Here is a 15,682-nt window from a genome sequence, read left to right on the forward strand (position 1 = left end):
AGACAAAGGGGACAGCCATAAATACCCTGCCGGGGCTGGGCTTGGTGACAGCAGTGGGCAGGAGGGGGTGGGGAGCAGGAAGGAGGTGAGGGGGCTGAGGCGGGTACCTGGATGGGTAGGGCCAGGACTGGAGGATCCAGTGAAAGGGGAGGGGGCTGGGCAGGTCTGGGGGTGCTCACACCTCAACAGGTGGTCATGATAAGGGGGGCTGGCTTAGGGAGGCCTGGGGTGGGGGAGAAGGAAAAGTGGGCTCGGCCAAGGTGGGCAGTCTGTAGGAAGAAATGGCAGCAGGGAGGGGCTCACATGGAGTTTTCTCCTTGTTGGAGGGACAGGGCTAAGGGGGGGGCCAGGCCCCAGCTGCCAGTGGGTAGGCAGGACTGAGCCCTTGCTATGGACAAGGGGGCTGTTTACTTTTCACTGGAAGGGAGAGGTGGCCCGGGGCTTGGGCAGTGTCCCCACTCCCTGCTGGCAAGGGCAGCTCATGTGGGAGCAGGCCTGGAGGGTGACAAGGGGGTGCTCACGCCTCGCTGGTGACCGACGAGTTCCGGGACATAGTTTTGGGGGACATGTCGTAGTCGCTGTCTGAGCGGTACAGGAAGGACTCCCGGCGCTGGCTGGTGGCGGCCCCAGCATGCAACACGAGGCCCGGGCTCGCCTGCGAGTCCAGGGGGCTGCGGCCGGGAGACGGCGAGGGCCCATTCTCTGCCTCAAAGCTGTAAGGGGATGGGCAAGAAGACAGGTCAGCGGGGCTGAGATGACATTGAAAAGGAATGTACAAGGAAATCCCTGGCCGAGGCCGGGAGGGACAGATAGGAGACATTAAAGAGAGACAGATACCCCAGAAGAGATGGGGAGTTGCGGAGCTCAAACTACTGAGCGCCTCTGAGAGCCAGGCTCTGTAGAGCTGCTGGGAACCCAGCAGTGACTGAGACAGACCATCCTCTGTCCCTCAAGGACATGTCATGGGGAGGCTGGAGTATAAACAGGTTATCCTGGCCGCAGTGCACACCCCCAAAGCGTGGGGGCCTTCTTGGCTCTATATAGGTCCAAGTCTATTCAGAATCTGTCCACTTTGCACCCCCTCTTGGGTCAGCCCTGCCTCAGTGCTTGCCTGGATCTGGACCAGTACATTTGTCTCTGCCCTGGTCCCTGGCTCGTGTCTTTGCTCCTCAATCTGTTCCTCTCCACTGTGGCCAGAGGGAGCCTTTGAACACTTGTGTCAAGTCCCATCCTTCTTCTGTTCAGATCCTTCTATGGCTCCCAGCTCACCCTAGAGCAAAAGCCCAAGTCCCCCCTGTGGCCCACAGGCCCACATTCCACCCCTCACTCACTCCACTCCAGCCACAATGGCCTCCTTGCTGTTTCCTAAACATTCCAGATACATTCCAGCCTCAGGGCCTTTGCACAGGCTGCTTCCCCTGCCCAGATCTCCGGTGGCTCCTCCTTTACCTCCTTCAGGCCTCGGCTTAAACATTGTCTTCTCAGGAGGCCTCACTTGACCAACACATTTAAGATCTGAATCTCTGCTCCAATATTTTTATATCTCCCTTCCTTAAAAAAAAGAAATACTACTTACTCTATATTTGATTTCTTTACTATTTGCCTTCCTTTCTAGAACTAAGCCTTGGAGAGAAAGGATTTTTGTCTGCATTGTTCACTGTTATATCTCTTAAGTCAGGAAGATGGCCTGGCACACAGTAGACCCCATACATGTTTACCTAATAAACCATAAAATGTAACGAATGAATGTATGAACCGGATTGTGCCACGCACAGAATTAGAAACCAGGTGGGTGACTGAAAGTTACTGGAGAGGTGATTTTAGCTGCTTATTGAGCCAGGCCTCTTTGAGGAGGGGACAAGTGAGTGGGGCCTGAAAGATAAGAAGGAGCAGGCCACTGGTCAGGAAGTAGGAGAAAACACTCCAGGGGTGGGGGTAGGGTGTGGGGAAATAGCAAGTGCAAAAGCCCTGGGGCAGGATTTGGCTTTAGTGTGAGGACTAGCAAAGAAGCTGGTGCGCTAGAGTGGGGATACAGACTGTGACTGTGACTGTAGAGACACAGCTACAGAGAGAGGGGAGGAAGATGGGATCCAGCCTGGGGGCACTGGCAAGACAGAGATCCTCAGGAGGAGGCAGGGAGATGCTGGTTCTGCCAGTTCCCAGAGGTATGACCTGGGGAGAAATGGCTGGATTTCAGTTCCTCATCTACAAAATGGGGACAAACACAACCTCCTTCGGGGCATCCAGGTGACCAGTGTAAACACGGGTCAGAATTCAAACGGGTCGGCTGCTGCCCTCTACCTGCTCAAGCCCCATTCGAGCACATTCCTACCATTAAAGCAAATGTTTCCAGGACTCAGGCATCTGACATCAAAGGCAGGGTGATGCTGGGGGTCCTGGGCAACCGGGTAGTCCAATTTTAGGAAAGAAATCACAAATTTTATTATTTTTTAATTATTATTTTTTAAGTAGTCTCCACGCCCAGTGTGGAGCCCAACCCTAGGCTTGAATTCACGACCCCAAGATCAAGCCCTGAGCTGAGATCAAAGAGTTGGAGGCTTAACCGACTGGACCACCTAGTGGCCCCAGAAATCAGAACTTTTTTTTTTTTTTAAAGAATTTATTTATTTATTTGACAGAGAGAGATCACAAGTAGGCAGAGAGGCAGGCAGAGAGAGAGGAAGGGAAGCAGGCTCCCCGCTGAGCAGAGAGCCCGATGTGGGACTTGATCCCAGGACCCTGGGATCATGACCTGAGCCGAAGGCAGTGGCTTAACCCACTGAGCCACCCAGGCGCCCCGAAATCAGAACTTTTAAGCAGCCAAAAATTCAAACTTCTTTTAAAACTCAAACATCCGGGGTGCCTGGAAAGACTCCAGCAGGAAGCGGCTTAGCCACTCTAGAAGGCAGCGGGTCAGTTTCTTAAGCAATGAACCGTACACTTACGGGGTGATCCGAAATCCCACTCCTGCGTTTATATCCAAGATAAGTAAAATTCGGTAGACCCTTAAACAACAAGTGGGTTGGGGTGCTACCCACCGCGAAGTTGAAAATGCACATATAACTTTTGGTACCCCAAAAACTTGACTACTAACAGCCTGCTTTTGACCAGAAACCTTACCAATAACAGGCACAATAGATTAGCATGTATTTTGCATATGTATTATATACTGTAGTCTTACAATAAAGTAAACTAGAGAAAAGAAAATGTTATTAAGAAAGTCACAGGATGAGTGCCTGGGTGGCTCAGTGGGTTAAGCCTCTGCCTTCGGCTCAGGTCATGATCCCAGGGTTCTGGGATCGAGCCCCGTATCCGGCTCTTTGCTCAGAAGGGAGCCTGCTTCCCCTCTCTCTGCTTGTATCTCTGCCTACTTGTGATCTCTCTCTCTGTCAAATAAAAAAATAAAATATTTTTTTAAAAATAAAATAAAAAATAAGAAAGTCATGGGAGCGCCTGGGTGGCTCAGTCAGTTAAGCGTCTGCCTTCGGCTCAGGTCATGGGATTGAATCCTGCATCAGCCTCCCTGCTCAGCGGAGAGCTTCCCTCCTCTGCCGGCAGGTCTCCCTGCTTGTGCTCTTTCTCTCTCTGGGTCAAATGAATAAATAAACCTTAAAAAAAAAAAAGATCATGGGCACCTGGGTGGCTCAGATTGTTAAGCGTCTGCCTTCGGCACAGGTCATGATCTACAGGTCCTGGGATCAAGACCCATGTCTGGCTCCCAGCTCAGCCAGGAGTCTGCTTCTCCCTCGCCCTCTCCCCCTGCGTGTACTCTCTTTGTCTCTCTCTCTTTCTCTCAAATACATAAATAAATATTTTGAAAAAAAAAATCATAAGGAGGGGGCACCTCGGTGGCTCAGTTGGTTAAGTGACTTTGGCTCAGGTCACGATCTCCTGGTCCTGGGATGGAGCCCCGTATCAGGCTCCCTGGTCAGCACAGACGCTGTGTCTCCCTCTCCCTCTGCCCCTTCCCCCCAACACTTGTGCTCTCTCTCTCTCTCAAATAAATATTTTTTTAAGAAGAAAATATACATTTCCAGTACTGTTCTTTTTTCTTCTTAAGATTTTATTTATTTATTTGACAGAGAGAGAGGCAGCAAGAGAGGGAACACAAGCAGGGGGAGTGGGAGAGGGAGAAGAAGGCTTCGAGCTGAGCTGGGAGCCCAACTTGGGGCTCGATCCCAGGACCCTGGGATCATGACCTGAGCTGAAGGCAGACGCTTAACGACTGAGCCATCCAGGCACCCCTGTGGAGTCTGCTTAAAAAAAAATTTTTTTTTAAACTACTGTGAAATAATAAAAAATATATATTTGGTTTCTGCCCTGGTTTCCTGTCACCCAATTCTAAAACCCCTAGGAATGTCTGCAGTGAAAAGTGTCTTTGCCTGCCAAGAGATGACTATCTGCTGGGGACACCTGGAGAGCCTCAGGATGGGGACTCCTTGCAGGGGCGGGGTGGGGGGGGAATATGGGCAACCATGTGATTAAGTGGGTTAGAGCTTTCAGTCCCCCTCCTTGGACTGGAAGGGAAGGGGCCAGGAGGCTGAGTGAGTCACCAATGGAGCAGCCAATGATTTAATGAGTTGTGCCCAAAAATGAAGCCTCCATCAACATCCCTGAGAGTTTCTGGGTTGCTGAGCACGCGGAGGGGCTGTACCTGGAGAGGGCATGGAGCTCCAGGCCCCTCCCCTAAGACCTTGCTCTCTGCATCTCTTCCGTCTGGCTGTTCCCGAGCTGTATCTTTTCCAATAAACCAGTGGTCTAGTAAGTGCACTGTTTACTGAAGTTCTGTGACTAGCTCTAGGAAATTAACCAAACCTGTCGGGGGGGGGGGTTTGTCATAACCTTGACTTACAGCTGGTGGGGCCAAAGCCCATGTAGACACACCCTGGACTTGAGACTTAAGCTAAAGTGGGGGCAGCTTTACCAGACTGAGCCCTTCACCTGTGGGATCTGTAGTAGCTCCGGGCGGCTTGTGTCAGAATTGAAACAGAATGTAGTTCACCCAGTCCATGTCATAGACAACTGCAGAATTGGTTGGTGTGTGTGTGTGTGTGGGGAAACCACACATGTTTGGTGTCAGAAGTGAAGAGTCAGCAAAAGTAGAAAGAAGCAGCAGTTTCCTTTTTAACTCCTGATACAAAAAACGACTTGAATCAGTCTCAAAAGAATTTTGCAAAGAGAAAGAAGCCAGCAGTGGGGATTACCTGTGTCAAAACTCAGAACTGACTAATAAATGAATTTAGCAAAGTCGCATGATACAAAGTCACCAAAAATCGGTTGCCTTTCTGTACACGAACAATGAATAATCCAAAAAGAATATTATGAAAACAATTCCATGTACAATACCATCACAATGAATAAGATGTTAGGAATGAACTTAACCAACGGGACAAAAGTGCACGGAAAACAAAAATGTTGCTGGAAGGAATTAAAGAAGGCACAAATAAATCAAAAGACATCCTGCATTCAAGAATGAGGAGATGGGGGGGTGCCTGGGTGGCTCAGTGGATTAAAGCCTCTGCCTTTGGCTCAGGTCATGATCTCAGGGTCCTGGGATTGAGCCCCCATTGGGCTCTCTGCTCAGCAAGAAGCCTGCTTCTCTTCTCTCTGCCTGCCTCTCTGCCTCCTTGTGATCTCTCTCTCTCTTAAAAAAAAAAAAAAGAAGAGAAGACTTGTTAAAAAAAAAAAAAAAAGAATGAGAAGACGGGGCGCCTGGGTGGGCTCAGTTGGTTAAGCGTCTGCCTTCGGCTCAGGTTGTGATCCCAGGGTCCTGGGACTAAGCCCCACATGGGACTCCCTGCTTGGTGGGGAGTCTGCTTCTCTCTCTTTCCCCTGCTCGTGTTATCTCTTCCTTTTTAAAAAAAGAGAATCTTGAAAAAAAAGAACAAAGTTGGAAGACTCACACTTCCCGATTTTAAAACCTACAAACCTACGGTAATCAAAACAGTGTGGTACTGGCATAAAGACAGACTTATAGACCAACAGAGTCGAGTGAACCCAGAAATAAACCCTCACATATATTGTCAAATGATTATCAGTATGGGCAACAAGACCACTCAATGGGAAAAGGACAGTGAGTCTTTTGAACAAATGGAGCTAAGAAAACTGCTTATTCACATGGAAAAGGATAAATTTGGATCCTTACCTCACATCATATACAAAATTAACTCAAAATGGATCAAAGATCTAAATGGAAGAACTAAAAGGTATAAAACTCCTAGGAGGGGAGCCTGGGTGGCTCAATGGGTTAAGGCCTCTGCCTTCGGCTCAGGTCATGATCCGGGATCGAGCCTTGTGTTGGGCTCTCTGCTCAGCAGGGATCCTGCTTCCTCTTCTCTCTCTGCCTGCCTCTCCGCCTACTTGTGATCTCTCTCTGTCAAATAATAAAATCTTTAAAAAAAAAAAAAAACTCCTAGGAATTTCATGACATTGGACTTGGCAATGATTCCTTGGATATGACACCAAAAGCACAGGCAACAAAAAACAGGGGTGCCCAGGTGGCTCAGTCAGTTAACTGTCTGCCTTCGGCTCAGGTCATGATCCCAGGGTCTTGGGATCAAGTCCTGCATCCGGCTCCCTGCTCAGTGGGAGCCTGCCTCTCCCTCTCCTATTCCCTTTGCTTGTGCCTTCTCTCTCTTTGTCAAATAAATAAATAAAATCTTAAAAGAAAAAAAAAAAAAGAAGAAGGAAAGAAATTGTACCTCATCAGAATTATCAGTTTTTTTGGCACCAAAAGGCACTATCCAGAGAGTGAAAAGGCAATCCATAGAACGGGAGAAAATTTTTGCAAACCATGTATCTGATAAGGGATTGATACCTAGGATATATAAAGAGCTAAAACTTAACAACAAAAAACAAACAATCCGGTTAAAAAGTGGGCAAAGGACTTAAATTAAACATTTCTCCAGGGGCGCCTGGGTGGCTCAGTGGGTTAAGCCGCTGCCTTCGGCTCAGGTCATGATCTCAGGGTCCTGGGATCGAATCCCGCATTGGGCTCTCTGCTCAGCAGGGAGCCTACTTCCACCTCTCTGCCAGCCTCTCTGCCTACTTGTGATCTCTCTCTCTCTGTCAAATAAATAAATAAAATCTTAAAAAAAAAAAAAAAGAAAAGAAAACTACTTGATTGCTAAAAAATGCTAACCATCATCTGAGCTCTCAGTGAATTTTAATCACTGGTCCCAGTTTGCCCTAACAAATACAATGAGAATGAAAAAGTCTGAAATGTTGCAAGAATTACCAAAATGTGATATGGAGACACGAAGCGAGCAAATGCTGTTGGGGAAACGGCACTGATAGACTTGCTTGACGCAGGCTTACCACAAACCTTTGATGTGCGAAAACCACAATATTTGTAAAGTCCAGTAAACCAAAGCACAACAAATAAGATATGTGTGCATACCGATGGACAATAAGCACAGGAGAGGATGCCCGACAGCATTGATCATTCGGGAAATGCTAATCAAAGGTGCAACGAGAGAGCAGCGCACACTCATTACTATAATAAATAGGGTCTCCAGGCTGGCTGAGTCAGTAGAGCGTGCGACTCTTGATCTCAGGGTTATAAGTTTGAACCCCACATTGGGTTACTTAAACATAAAATCTTTAGGAGGGGCGCCTGGGTGGCTCAGTCACTTAAGCGTGTGCCTTCAGTTCAGGTCATGATCCCAGGGTCCTGAGATCAAGCCACTGCATCTGGCTCCCTGCTCCACGGGGGGCCTGCTTCTCCCTCTCCCTCTGCCCCTAAACCCGCTCATGCTCTCTCTCAAAATAAAAATACATAAAATCTTTTTATTTTTTAAAGATTTTATTTGTTTGACAGAGAAATAGAGAGAGAGCACAAGTAGGCAGAGAGGCAGACAGAGGGAGAGGGAGAAGGAGGTTCCCTGCTGAGCAGAGAGCCCGATGCGGGGCTCGATCCTAGGACCCTGGGATCATGATCTGAGCCAAAGGCCGACACTTAACCACTGAGCCACCCAGGTGCCCCCAAAATATATAAATCTTTAAAAAAAAAAAAAGGAAATACTAAATACTCAAGAATTGAAAGCAAAACTTAAACAGGTATTTGTAAGCCAACGTTCACAGCAGCATTGCATTATTCACAAGAGCCAAAAGCTGGAAACAACTGAAGTGTCCACTAGTTGTTGAACAGATAAAGAAGATGGTGGCGTATGTTGCCAATGGAATCGTATTCAGTCTTAAAAAGTGAAATTCTGACACATGACACCACATGGATGAAGTTGAAAGCATTATGCAAAATGAAATAAGCCCGACACAAAAGGGCAAATATTATAAAATTCCACTGTGAAGAGGTCCCTACAGCAGTCATATTCCTAGACACAAAGTAGAATGGTGGGAGCCAAGGGTTGGCAAAGGGTGGGGAGTTAGTGCTTCATGGGGACAGAGCTGCCTTCTGAAATGATGAGAAAGTTCTGGAGACAGACGGTAGTGGTAGTTGTGCGCGTACTTAATGACACTGAATTGTACACTCCGTGAGGGATTAAAATGGGTAATTGGATGTTATGTATACTTTCCACAATAAAAACCCCTCATACGGTATATACTAAAAAGGGTAAAATTTTCTCGACATTAATTTTTAAAAGTAAAAAACAAAAACAAAAACTCGTAAGGGATGCCTGGGTAGCTCAGTCAATTAAGCATCTGACTCAGTATCAGCTCAGGTCTTCATCTCAGGGCTGTGAGTTCGAGCCCTATATTGGGCTCTAAGCTGAGTGTGCAGCCTACAAGAAAGAAAGAAATAAAGAAGAAAAGAAAGAGAGGGAGGAAGGAAGGAAAAAGGAAGGAAGGAAGAAAAGAAATAAGAAAAGGAAAGGAAAGGAAAGAAAAAAACTCTTAAGGTGGAATCTTCTTAGATCATGACCTTGGGCCTTTGATGATAAAGCCCATTTATTGAGCATCTGCTATACCCGGGCCAGGTGAGATCGTTGTAGGTATAAAGCAATAATAACAAGCTACTTACTGAATCTTTGCCATGTGCCTGGCACACTCCTAGTGCTTTACGAACATGAGCCCGGTTGTGTCTCCCGCCAACTCTGTGAGGTGTGTTAACATCCCAGCTCCATGAGGAGAGTGAGGCATAGAAGGGTGGCAAGGAGTTGGTGGCCTCCCTGCCTGAAAACTATGTCCTCCTTCCCAAGGCACAGCCTGGATGTTCTGGTGCTGCTGAGTGCCCCTGGGGCGGGGAGAGGAGCTTGCCTACATACTCAAGACCTCACCCTTGCCCAGGTCATTGAAGTCAGGTAAGGGAAGGTGAGAGCCAAGTCCCAGAGGGCGCCCAACCAGCACGGCTAGCCCATCCTGCAGCCCCAGGGGACGCCGCTCACGTAAGCAGGAGCCCAGAGGCCAGGATGGGAAGAGGCTCCCTGGGGCCCCCCCGCTGTTTGTGCTTCCAGGAGCTGCTGTCCCTCGGGCTTTGGAAGGGCAGAGGGGAGGGGATTGGGCCTTTGGAACTGCAGGTTGAGTGTGTGTGTGGGGGGTGTAGGGGTGGGAAGGGTTTCAGCTGCCCTCCAGAATTGCACCCTGGGACGATGTGGAGTTGTCACCTTTCCCTGGCCTGCGGCTGCTCAGGGTGAAACAAAGTTGGCCGGAGGCTGCTCCATTAATGTCCTAAAGGGACCCAAGGCCATAAAGTAGAGTCAAGGGCAGCCAGCAGGCCTTGACATCATAGCCACATGCCCAGACACTCCATCAGAAAGGAAAAAACCTGCACAAGACTCCCCTTCAGAGGGGCTGACCACTGGTGGCACCCTTGGGGGAAGCTGCCACCTGCCTCCCTGTCCCCCTCCCATCCCTGGGGCCCCTTGGCCTGCCCACGTGGGCTCCCCAAGCATTGAACTGGGCCCTTGGAGGACAGTGCAGCTCAGGAGCAGATCACGGCTCCAGGGAGTTCTGCTCCAAGGGGCCAATGGGCAACAAACAAGCCGAGAGAGGAGCAGAAGAGAAAAGAGACCCGTTCCAGTTGGTAAAAATCCTAACAACCACGGAAGCAGTCAACTGCTGTTAAATGCCTCAGACACTGTGCTGTGTCTGGACACATACTAAGGACCCATTTCTTTCTTTCCTATTTTTTTTTTAATTTTATTTATTTATTTGTCAGAGAGAGAGAGCAGAAACAGGCAGAGACAGAGAGAGAAGCAGGCTCCCCGCTGAGCAAGGAACCTGATGCAGGACTCAATCCCAGGACCCTGGGATCCTGACCTGAGCCAAAGGCAGCCACTTAACTGACTGAGCCACCCAGACGTCCCCTAATGGCCCATTTTCAAGAGAAATAAACTGAGGTACAGACAGGATGAACAACCCGGTTAGCCGGAGAGAAAGGATTTCAGCCTGGGCAGCGCAGCCGGACTGCGAACCTGTGCACCAAATCACTGGGTGTCTGTCTTTCTTCCAGGCAGGCCTGGCATCTCCCAGGGCTCCCTGCCCCACTCCACCCGACTCCCTTGCAGGAGGTGCCAGGCAGCCTTTATGGAAAGGCCTGGCATTTGCTTTGTGAAGGTCACACAGAGGTTGAGGGCGGGCGCTGGCGTGTCTGCCAGGCAGCCTTGTGGTGCCAGGTGACATGGCTGTTTGTAAGGGCTGGGTGTGCACAGAGGGTCTGTGTGTGTGTGTGTATGTGTGTGTGTGAAAGAGAGAGAGAGAGAGTCATAGCAGACGTGTGCTCGGGGGTACCTGGGTGGACAGGAGTCTCCGTGCGGAATTGGTCACCAGAGCATGTCAGGGGTCTGGGTGTTCACGGGCACCTGCATGAACCTGTGTGTCTGTATCTCTGTCTGTGAACCTGTGTGACCTTGGAAGAGTGCACCTGGGTGCCACACCTATGCTGTGACTGTCTCTGAGTCCTGCCTCAGGATGAGGTACGTTCCTGAGTGTGGCTGTGTGCAGCCGGGAGTCGGGCACGGGGGTGTGCCGTGGTGAGTGTGTTCCTGCGGGCAGGGAGGTGTATTGCACCGCAGGAGATGGGGGTTTCTGGAGTGTGTGCATCCCCGCACCCCAGGGTGAACCGTGAGAGGCTCTTCGGGTTCCCACGAGCTAAGAGACCCGTGCCTTACACAGTAAACACCAGGTGACCCCGAATACCCTGTGTTCGGGTGTCCAGTGTAGCTACAGATGGAGAGTGTGTGTGCATGTGCCCATGTCTGCGTCTCTGTGTGTCCAGGTGTCGGAAGGGTTTGGCGGAGGGAAGCAAGATCAAGGCTGGAGTACCCGGAGACCTCCGAGAACCTCTCCCCTCCAGCACTGCCCAGCTGATTCTAAATAACCTCCAGGAGTTCCAGTGCAAGCCTCCCTCCCTCCTCTGCCCCAGCTTGGTTTTCAGCCTGGCAGCCCCAGTAAGGAGGGGGTGGGGAAGCCTGGAGGCACTGAGCAGAGCAGGGCCAGAGGGACCTGGCTCCGGGCCGGTGGCCTGGGAGTGGAGCCCAGGTGACGCCGGACACCCATATTTGCTGCCAGGATGAGTGCCAGAAACCCAGGTTTAGGGGCACAAAGAGGGTGAAGGGATCCCATCTTAAATAGGAAGGGGGCAGGACCCAACATTCCCTTGGAAAGCTCTCACGTGCAGGAAGCCCTTAGCAACACCAAGAATTTTTGGGCCGGGGAAAGGGGGTGGGGCTCCAGGCAGACCCTAGAAGCCACCCTGGGAACTCCCCAAGGAAGACTGGGTACCCTTCCCCCCCAGCCAGAGCCCTTGACGGTAAAGGAGGAAATTGGCCACCTGCCTGCCACCCACCTGACAGATCTGCCTGGAGGGTGCCAACGGGTGTCCTCGTCGCTGAAGGAGAAGTGGACCAGGGACTCAAGGCGCGCAGGGGGCAGTGTCAGGTCAGGGGGCCGGGGCCTTGCCCGGGGTGCTGTCCCCGAGCGCATGGGTGCCAAGCGCTGTCAAGGCGAGCATGGGGACAGCGGCACGGTGGTGTGGCGAGCAGTGCTCGAAGGCGAAGGCCCGAGGTGTCTGTGGCCACCGCTGGCACCGCCTCCACACCCGCCCTCTCGGTGACCCCCCCAGGGACGGCCGCGGGCATTCGGGCGTCTCTCCGTGTCCCCAGCGCCAGGGAGGGCTCCGCACGGGCCTTCTACTGCGGAACTCGGGGCACATTTCCCGCCTGCCCCCCTCCCTCCGGGCCTTGGGGGGCAGCGGTGCCCAGGCTCCCGCTTCCCGGGCTCTGGCCCCAGGCCCACACCCCCCTCCGCCACGCCTTGCCTCTGGCCCCGCCTCCCCCCCCCCCTCTGACGTCGAGCTGGGCCCGCTGGAGCCGTCTCCGAACGCCGGCGCCCCTGGGGGAAAGAGACTCGCCCGCGCCAGCAGAGTGCGGGTCCGGTGACCAAAACCCCCAGGAGGGAGACGACGGATGCGGGGAAGGGGGTGGAGCAGGGACAGGAAAGACAGAAGTGGAGACAGAGACAGACACACAGAGAAACTCGGAGAGAGGCACTGATTTCCCACAAACATACCCCGTCCCCCACTCCACGCGGGGCTCCCGACCTCTCCTCCGCTTCTCTGCCCTCCCGGATCTCTTCCCCGGGGCCAGACGCTGAGCCTGTCTCCGCAGTGTCCTCTCCCAGTACGTCTCAGGTTGTTTGGGCTCAGGTTCCAAACAAGCGCGTGCGGAGAGTAGGGGTTACGGGAGCAGGTAGAGGATCCTTTCCTGGTTCTGGAGAAGCCCCCAGAGCCAGCCGGCTCCCACCTGGGGGCTGTCAACCTCCGTTTCCAAGATAAGCGGACACCGGGAAGCCAGACCGGATGTGGTCTCCAGGCTCCTCACCCGAAAGCTTCCAGCCCCCATGTCCCACCCCGGGTCTGGCCAGGAAGAGAAAGTCCGTTTGCCCTCCGTGCCTGATGCACTCGGTAACATCACCGTGCCTCCTGGCGAGGCAACCCGCAGATGGCAGCGCTGGCCCCATTTCACAGGCCCTTAGACTGAGGCTCGCAGAATTGAACACACGGCCTCAGATCACCCAGGAGGGCAGGTGGGCCTCAATTCTCCAAAGCCTGACTGCAACCTCAGGTCGGCCCAGGAAGTGGGAGGAACTTAACGTTTATTGAGTGCCTACTGCATGCCCTATCAGATGTCTCCACAGCAACGCTGGAGGGCAGGGATGATTTTTATCGCTGCCCTGTGACGGAAGAGGGGAAGTTACGCTGGGGAGGGCCAGCTAGGAACCCCAGACCCGGGCAGCGCCAGGCGGTCAGGGGAGATTCGAACCCACCACCGCTGGCGCGCACTTACCCCACCCACGCCTGGCGGCCAAAGTCCTGGAAACTGCGGAGAAGCCGAAGACGCCTGCGGAAAGTTGGGGACGGTATGGCGAAGAAGACGGGCGAGGAGGGCGGCGAACGTGGGCGGCGGGGAGCGCGCGGGGTCGGTGGTTCAGGCAGGAACGCCTCGTCCTCGGCAGCCGCCACCGCCGGGAAGGCCGCCAGCTGCAGTTCGGCGATGCGGCCCAGGCCTCGCGGCCGCGCCATAACCACAGGGGGCGCGGGGCGGCCCGCCTCGGCGGGCGCTGGGGAGCTGCGCCGCCCGCCAGCCCCGCGCAGCCCACGCAGGCCGGCCGCCCAGCCCTGGGGCACCCCGCCCGGCCGCCTCGGCCCTTCCGGCTTCGCTCTGGGGCCGCCCCTGGGGCGGAGCGGGACCCAGGCGCCCACACGGCTGCGGCGAGGCACCCCTCAGACCGCAGGGGCACCCGCAGTCCCCTTGAGGTACTTACAATCACCGGAAGCGTCTCTACAAACATCTGGGGTGCCCCCCAGATCCCTGGGGTGCTCTCACAAACCACTATGACTCTCACAAACCCGAATGGCGTCCCCAAAGTCCCTTAGCTGTCCCCACAGTCCCTCAGATGTCCCTACAATTCCAGGGAGTGTCCTAGCTATCCCTGAGGTGTCCACCACAGAACCCAGAGGTGCCTCCCCAAATCCCAGAGTTCCCCCCAAAAGCCAGAAGTGCTCTGAGAGGCCTCCTAGACTCTGGAACAATCCCTTAGCTTCCCAAATGTCCCCACTAGTGTCATTATTACTGATATATCCCCACAAAACCCAGGGGCAACCCAAGACTCTCAGGATGCACCTGCAAATGAAACTCCCTCAGATCCCAGGATCATCACCAAGTTTCCTCAGATGTCCCCCAAATCTCTTAAAGTACCCCCACCAGTCAGGCAGAGACTCCCAGAGCACCCCTATAATTTCTCATAGCCACAGAGTATTCCCACAGACCACATGAAGGCCCCCTGAATTCTAGGCTCCCTCACAGATCCTAAGAATTCTTCCGCAGTCCCTCAGAGGTCCCCCAATCCCCGAGTGGCTCCAAAGCATCCCTGAGATGGCCCCACAAGTTCAGAGACACCAAAATAACCTCGGGGGTGTCTTCAGACTCAAGGGATATTCCCATGAACATGTAGCTGCCCCCCAAATCCTAGGGTCCCCTACAGACCCCAGGGGCAAATTAGATTCCTCCACAGTTCCCAAGACAGTCCTATAACCCTAGGCTACCTTCTGGAACCAAGATGAACCCATAATCCTTGGGGACAGCTCCACAATGTCCCCCACAGCTTCTGACACTCACGGCCCCTAGACACTCCTGAGATCTAACCCCACTCCTGCCACCCCTAGAATCTCTGAAGCATCTTAGAATTGGGGCCTTCCATAGCTCATGAGGTGGCCCCAAGAAACCGACCTCCCCTGAGCAGAGCAGTACAAGCAGACAGGGACTTTCTGGAGCCCCTGCATGTCCAGTCACTGTGACTCTGGGGGAGGGGGCATGGGATCCCATATCGCAGAGGAAGAAAGGGAGACTGAGGAGGTGAAGATTCTAGAACAAAGCCGGCCAGCTGGATATAATTCCAGAGACTACCCCAAACTGTCTGTGGCTCCTTGGGGTTAGGAAGTCGGAGAAGCTTGTTTTAAATAAGAAAAATGGAGCGACTCTCTATTTTAGGACCCTGCCTCTGTAAATACCTTTCTCTCTCTCCTTGTTGGCTCTGTTGTCATGGGCCCCTGAACTGGCTGGCCTAGGCTTGAGTCTGGCCTCCGGCGCTTCTTAGTCATTTGACTTTGGGCCAGTCACTTCATTTCACAGAGCTCAGTTTTCCCACCTGTAAAACTGGCATAATACTAAGCACCTCATGGACGGACATGTTAAAAAAGGGGGGGGGGTCAGAAAAGCATTTGGACGCAGTAAAGAACTCACTGAATATTAGCTATGATTATCTGACAAAATATTTTCTGGAGAGTTTATAATGTGCAAGCCACTACACTAGCCAGAGGATACGGATGAAGATGAAGATGGTAACGGTGACAGCAGCAAACCTGAACATGCAGCGCCTTCAGCGCCTCTAGCTCTGATTCTCTTTTAATCCCCACCAAATATCTGCAAAGGGACATAGTGTTGTCCCTCTTTTACAGATGGGAAAACTGAGTCTTGGTGAAAAACAACCTGCTCAAGGTCACATAGCCAAAGAGTGTCTGAGCCAGGCTCTCGACCAGCGTGGCCACCCTTTATTTCATTATCCCCTCCCTGCCTAGAGGAATAGCCTGCGGAGACGGTCCCAAATTGCCTTCTCTATGAAACGTTACAGCCACTGACACATAGGCGTACCTCAGAGATTCCGCGGGTTCGGTTCCAGGCCGTTGCAGTCAAGTGAGCATCCCAACAAAGCGAGCCAAATGAATTCT

The 15,682-nt window shown here is 52.5% G+C and overlaps 1 protein-coding gene across 2 annotated transcripts in view; it reads right to left on the reverse strand.

The window, feature by feature from the left end:
• Positions 1–15,682, reverse strand: part of PDE4A (phosphodiesterase 4A) — a 38,867-nt gene that overhangs the window by 14,336 nt on the left and 8,849 nt on the right. The window contains exon 2 of one of the 2 annotated variants that reach the window (XM_044254222.1): positions 522–713. In XM_044254222.1, the coding sequence (XP_044110157.1) occupies positions 522–713 (192 nt within the window). Of the gene's footprint in view, positions 1–411; positions 444–521; positions 714–15,682 lie in introns of those variants that run through there. The other variant, XM_044254224.1, reaches the window with a different exon arrangement.

Source organism: Neovison vison, chromosome 6, assembly GCF_020171115.1.
Source record: "Neovison vison isolate M4711 chromosome 6, ASM_NN_V1, whole genome shotgun sequence".
Taxonomy (NCBI): Eukaryota; Metazoa; Chordata; class Mammalia; order Carnivora; family Mustelidae; genus Neogale; species Neogale vison.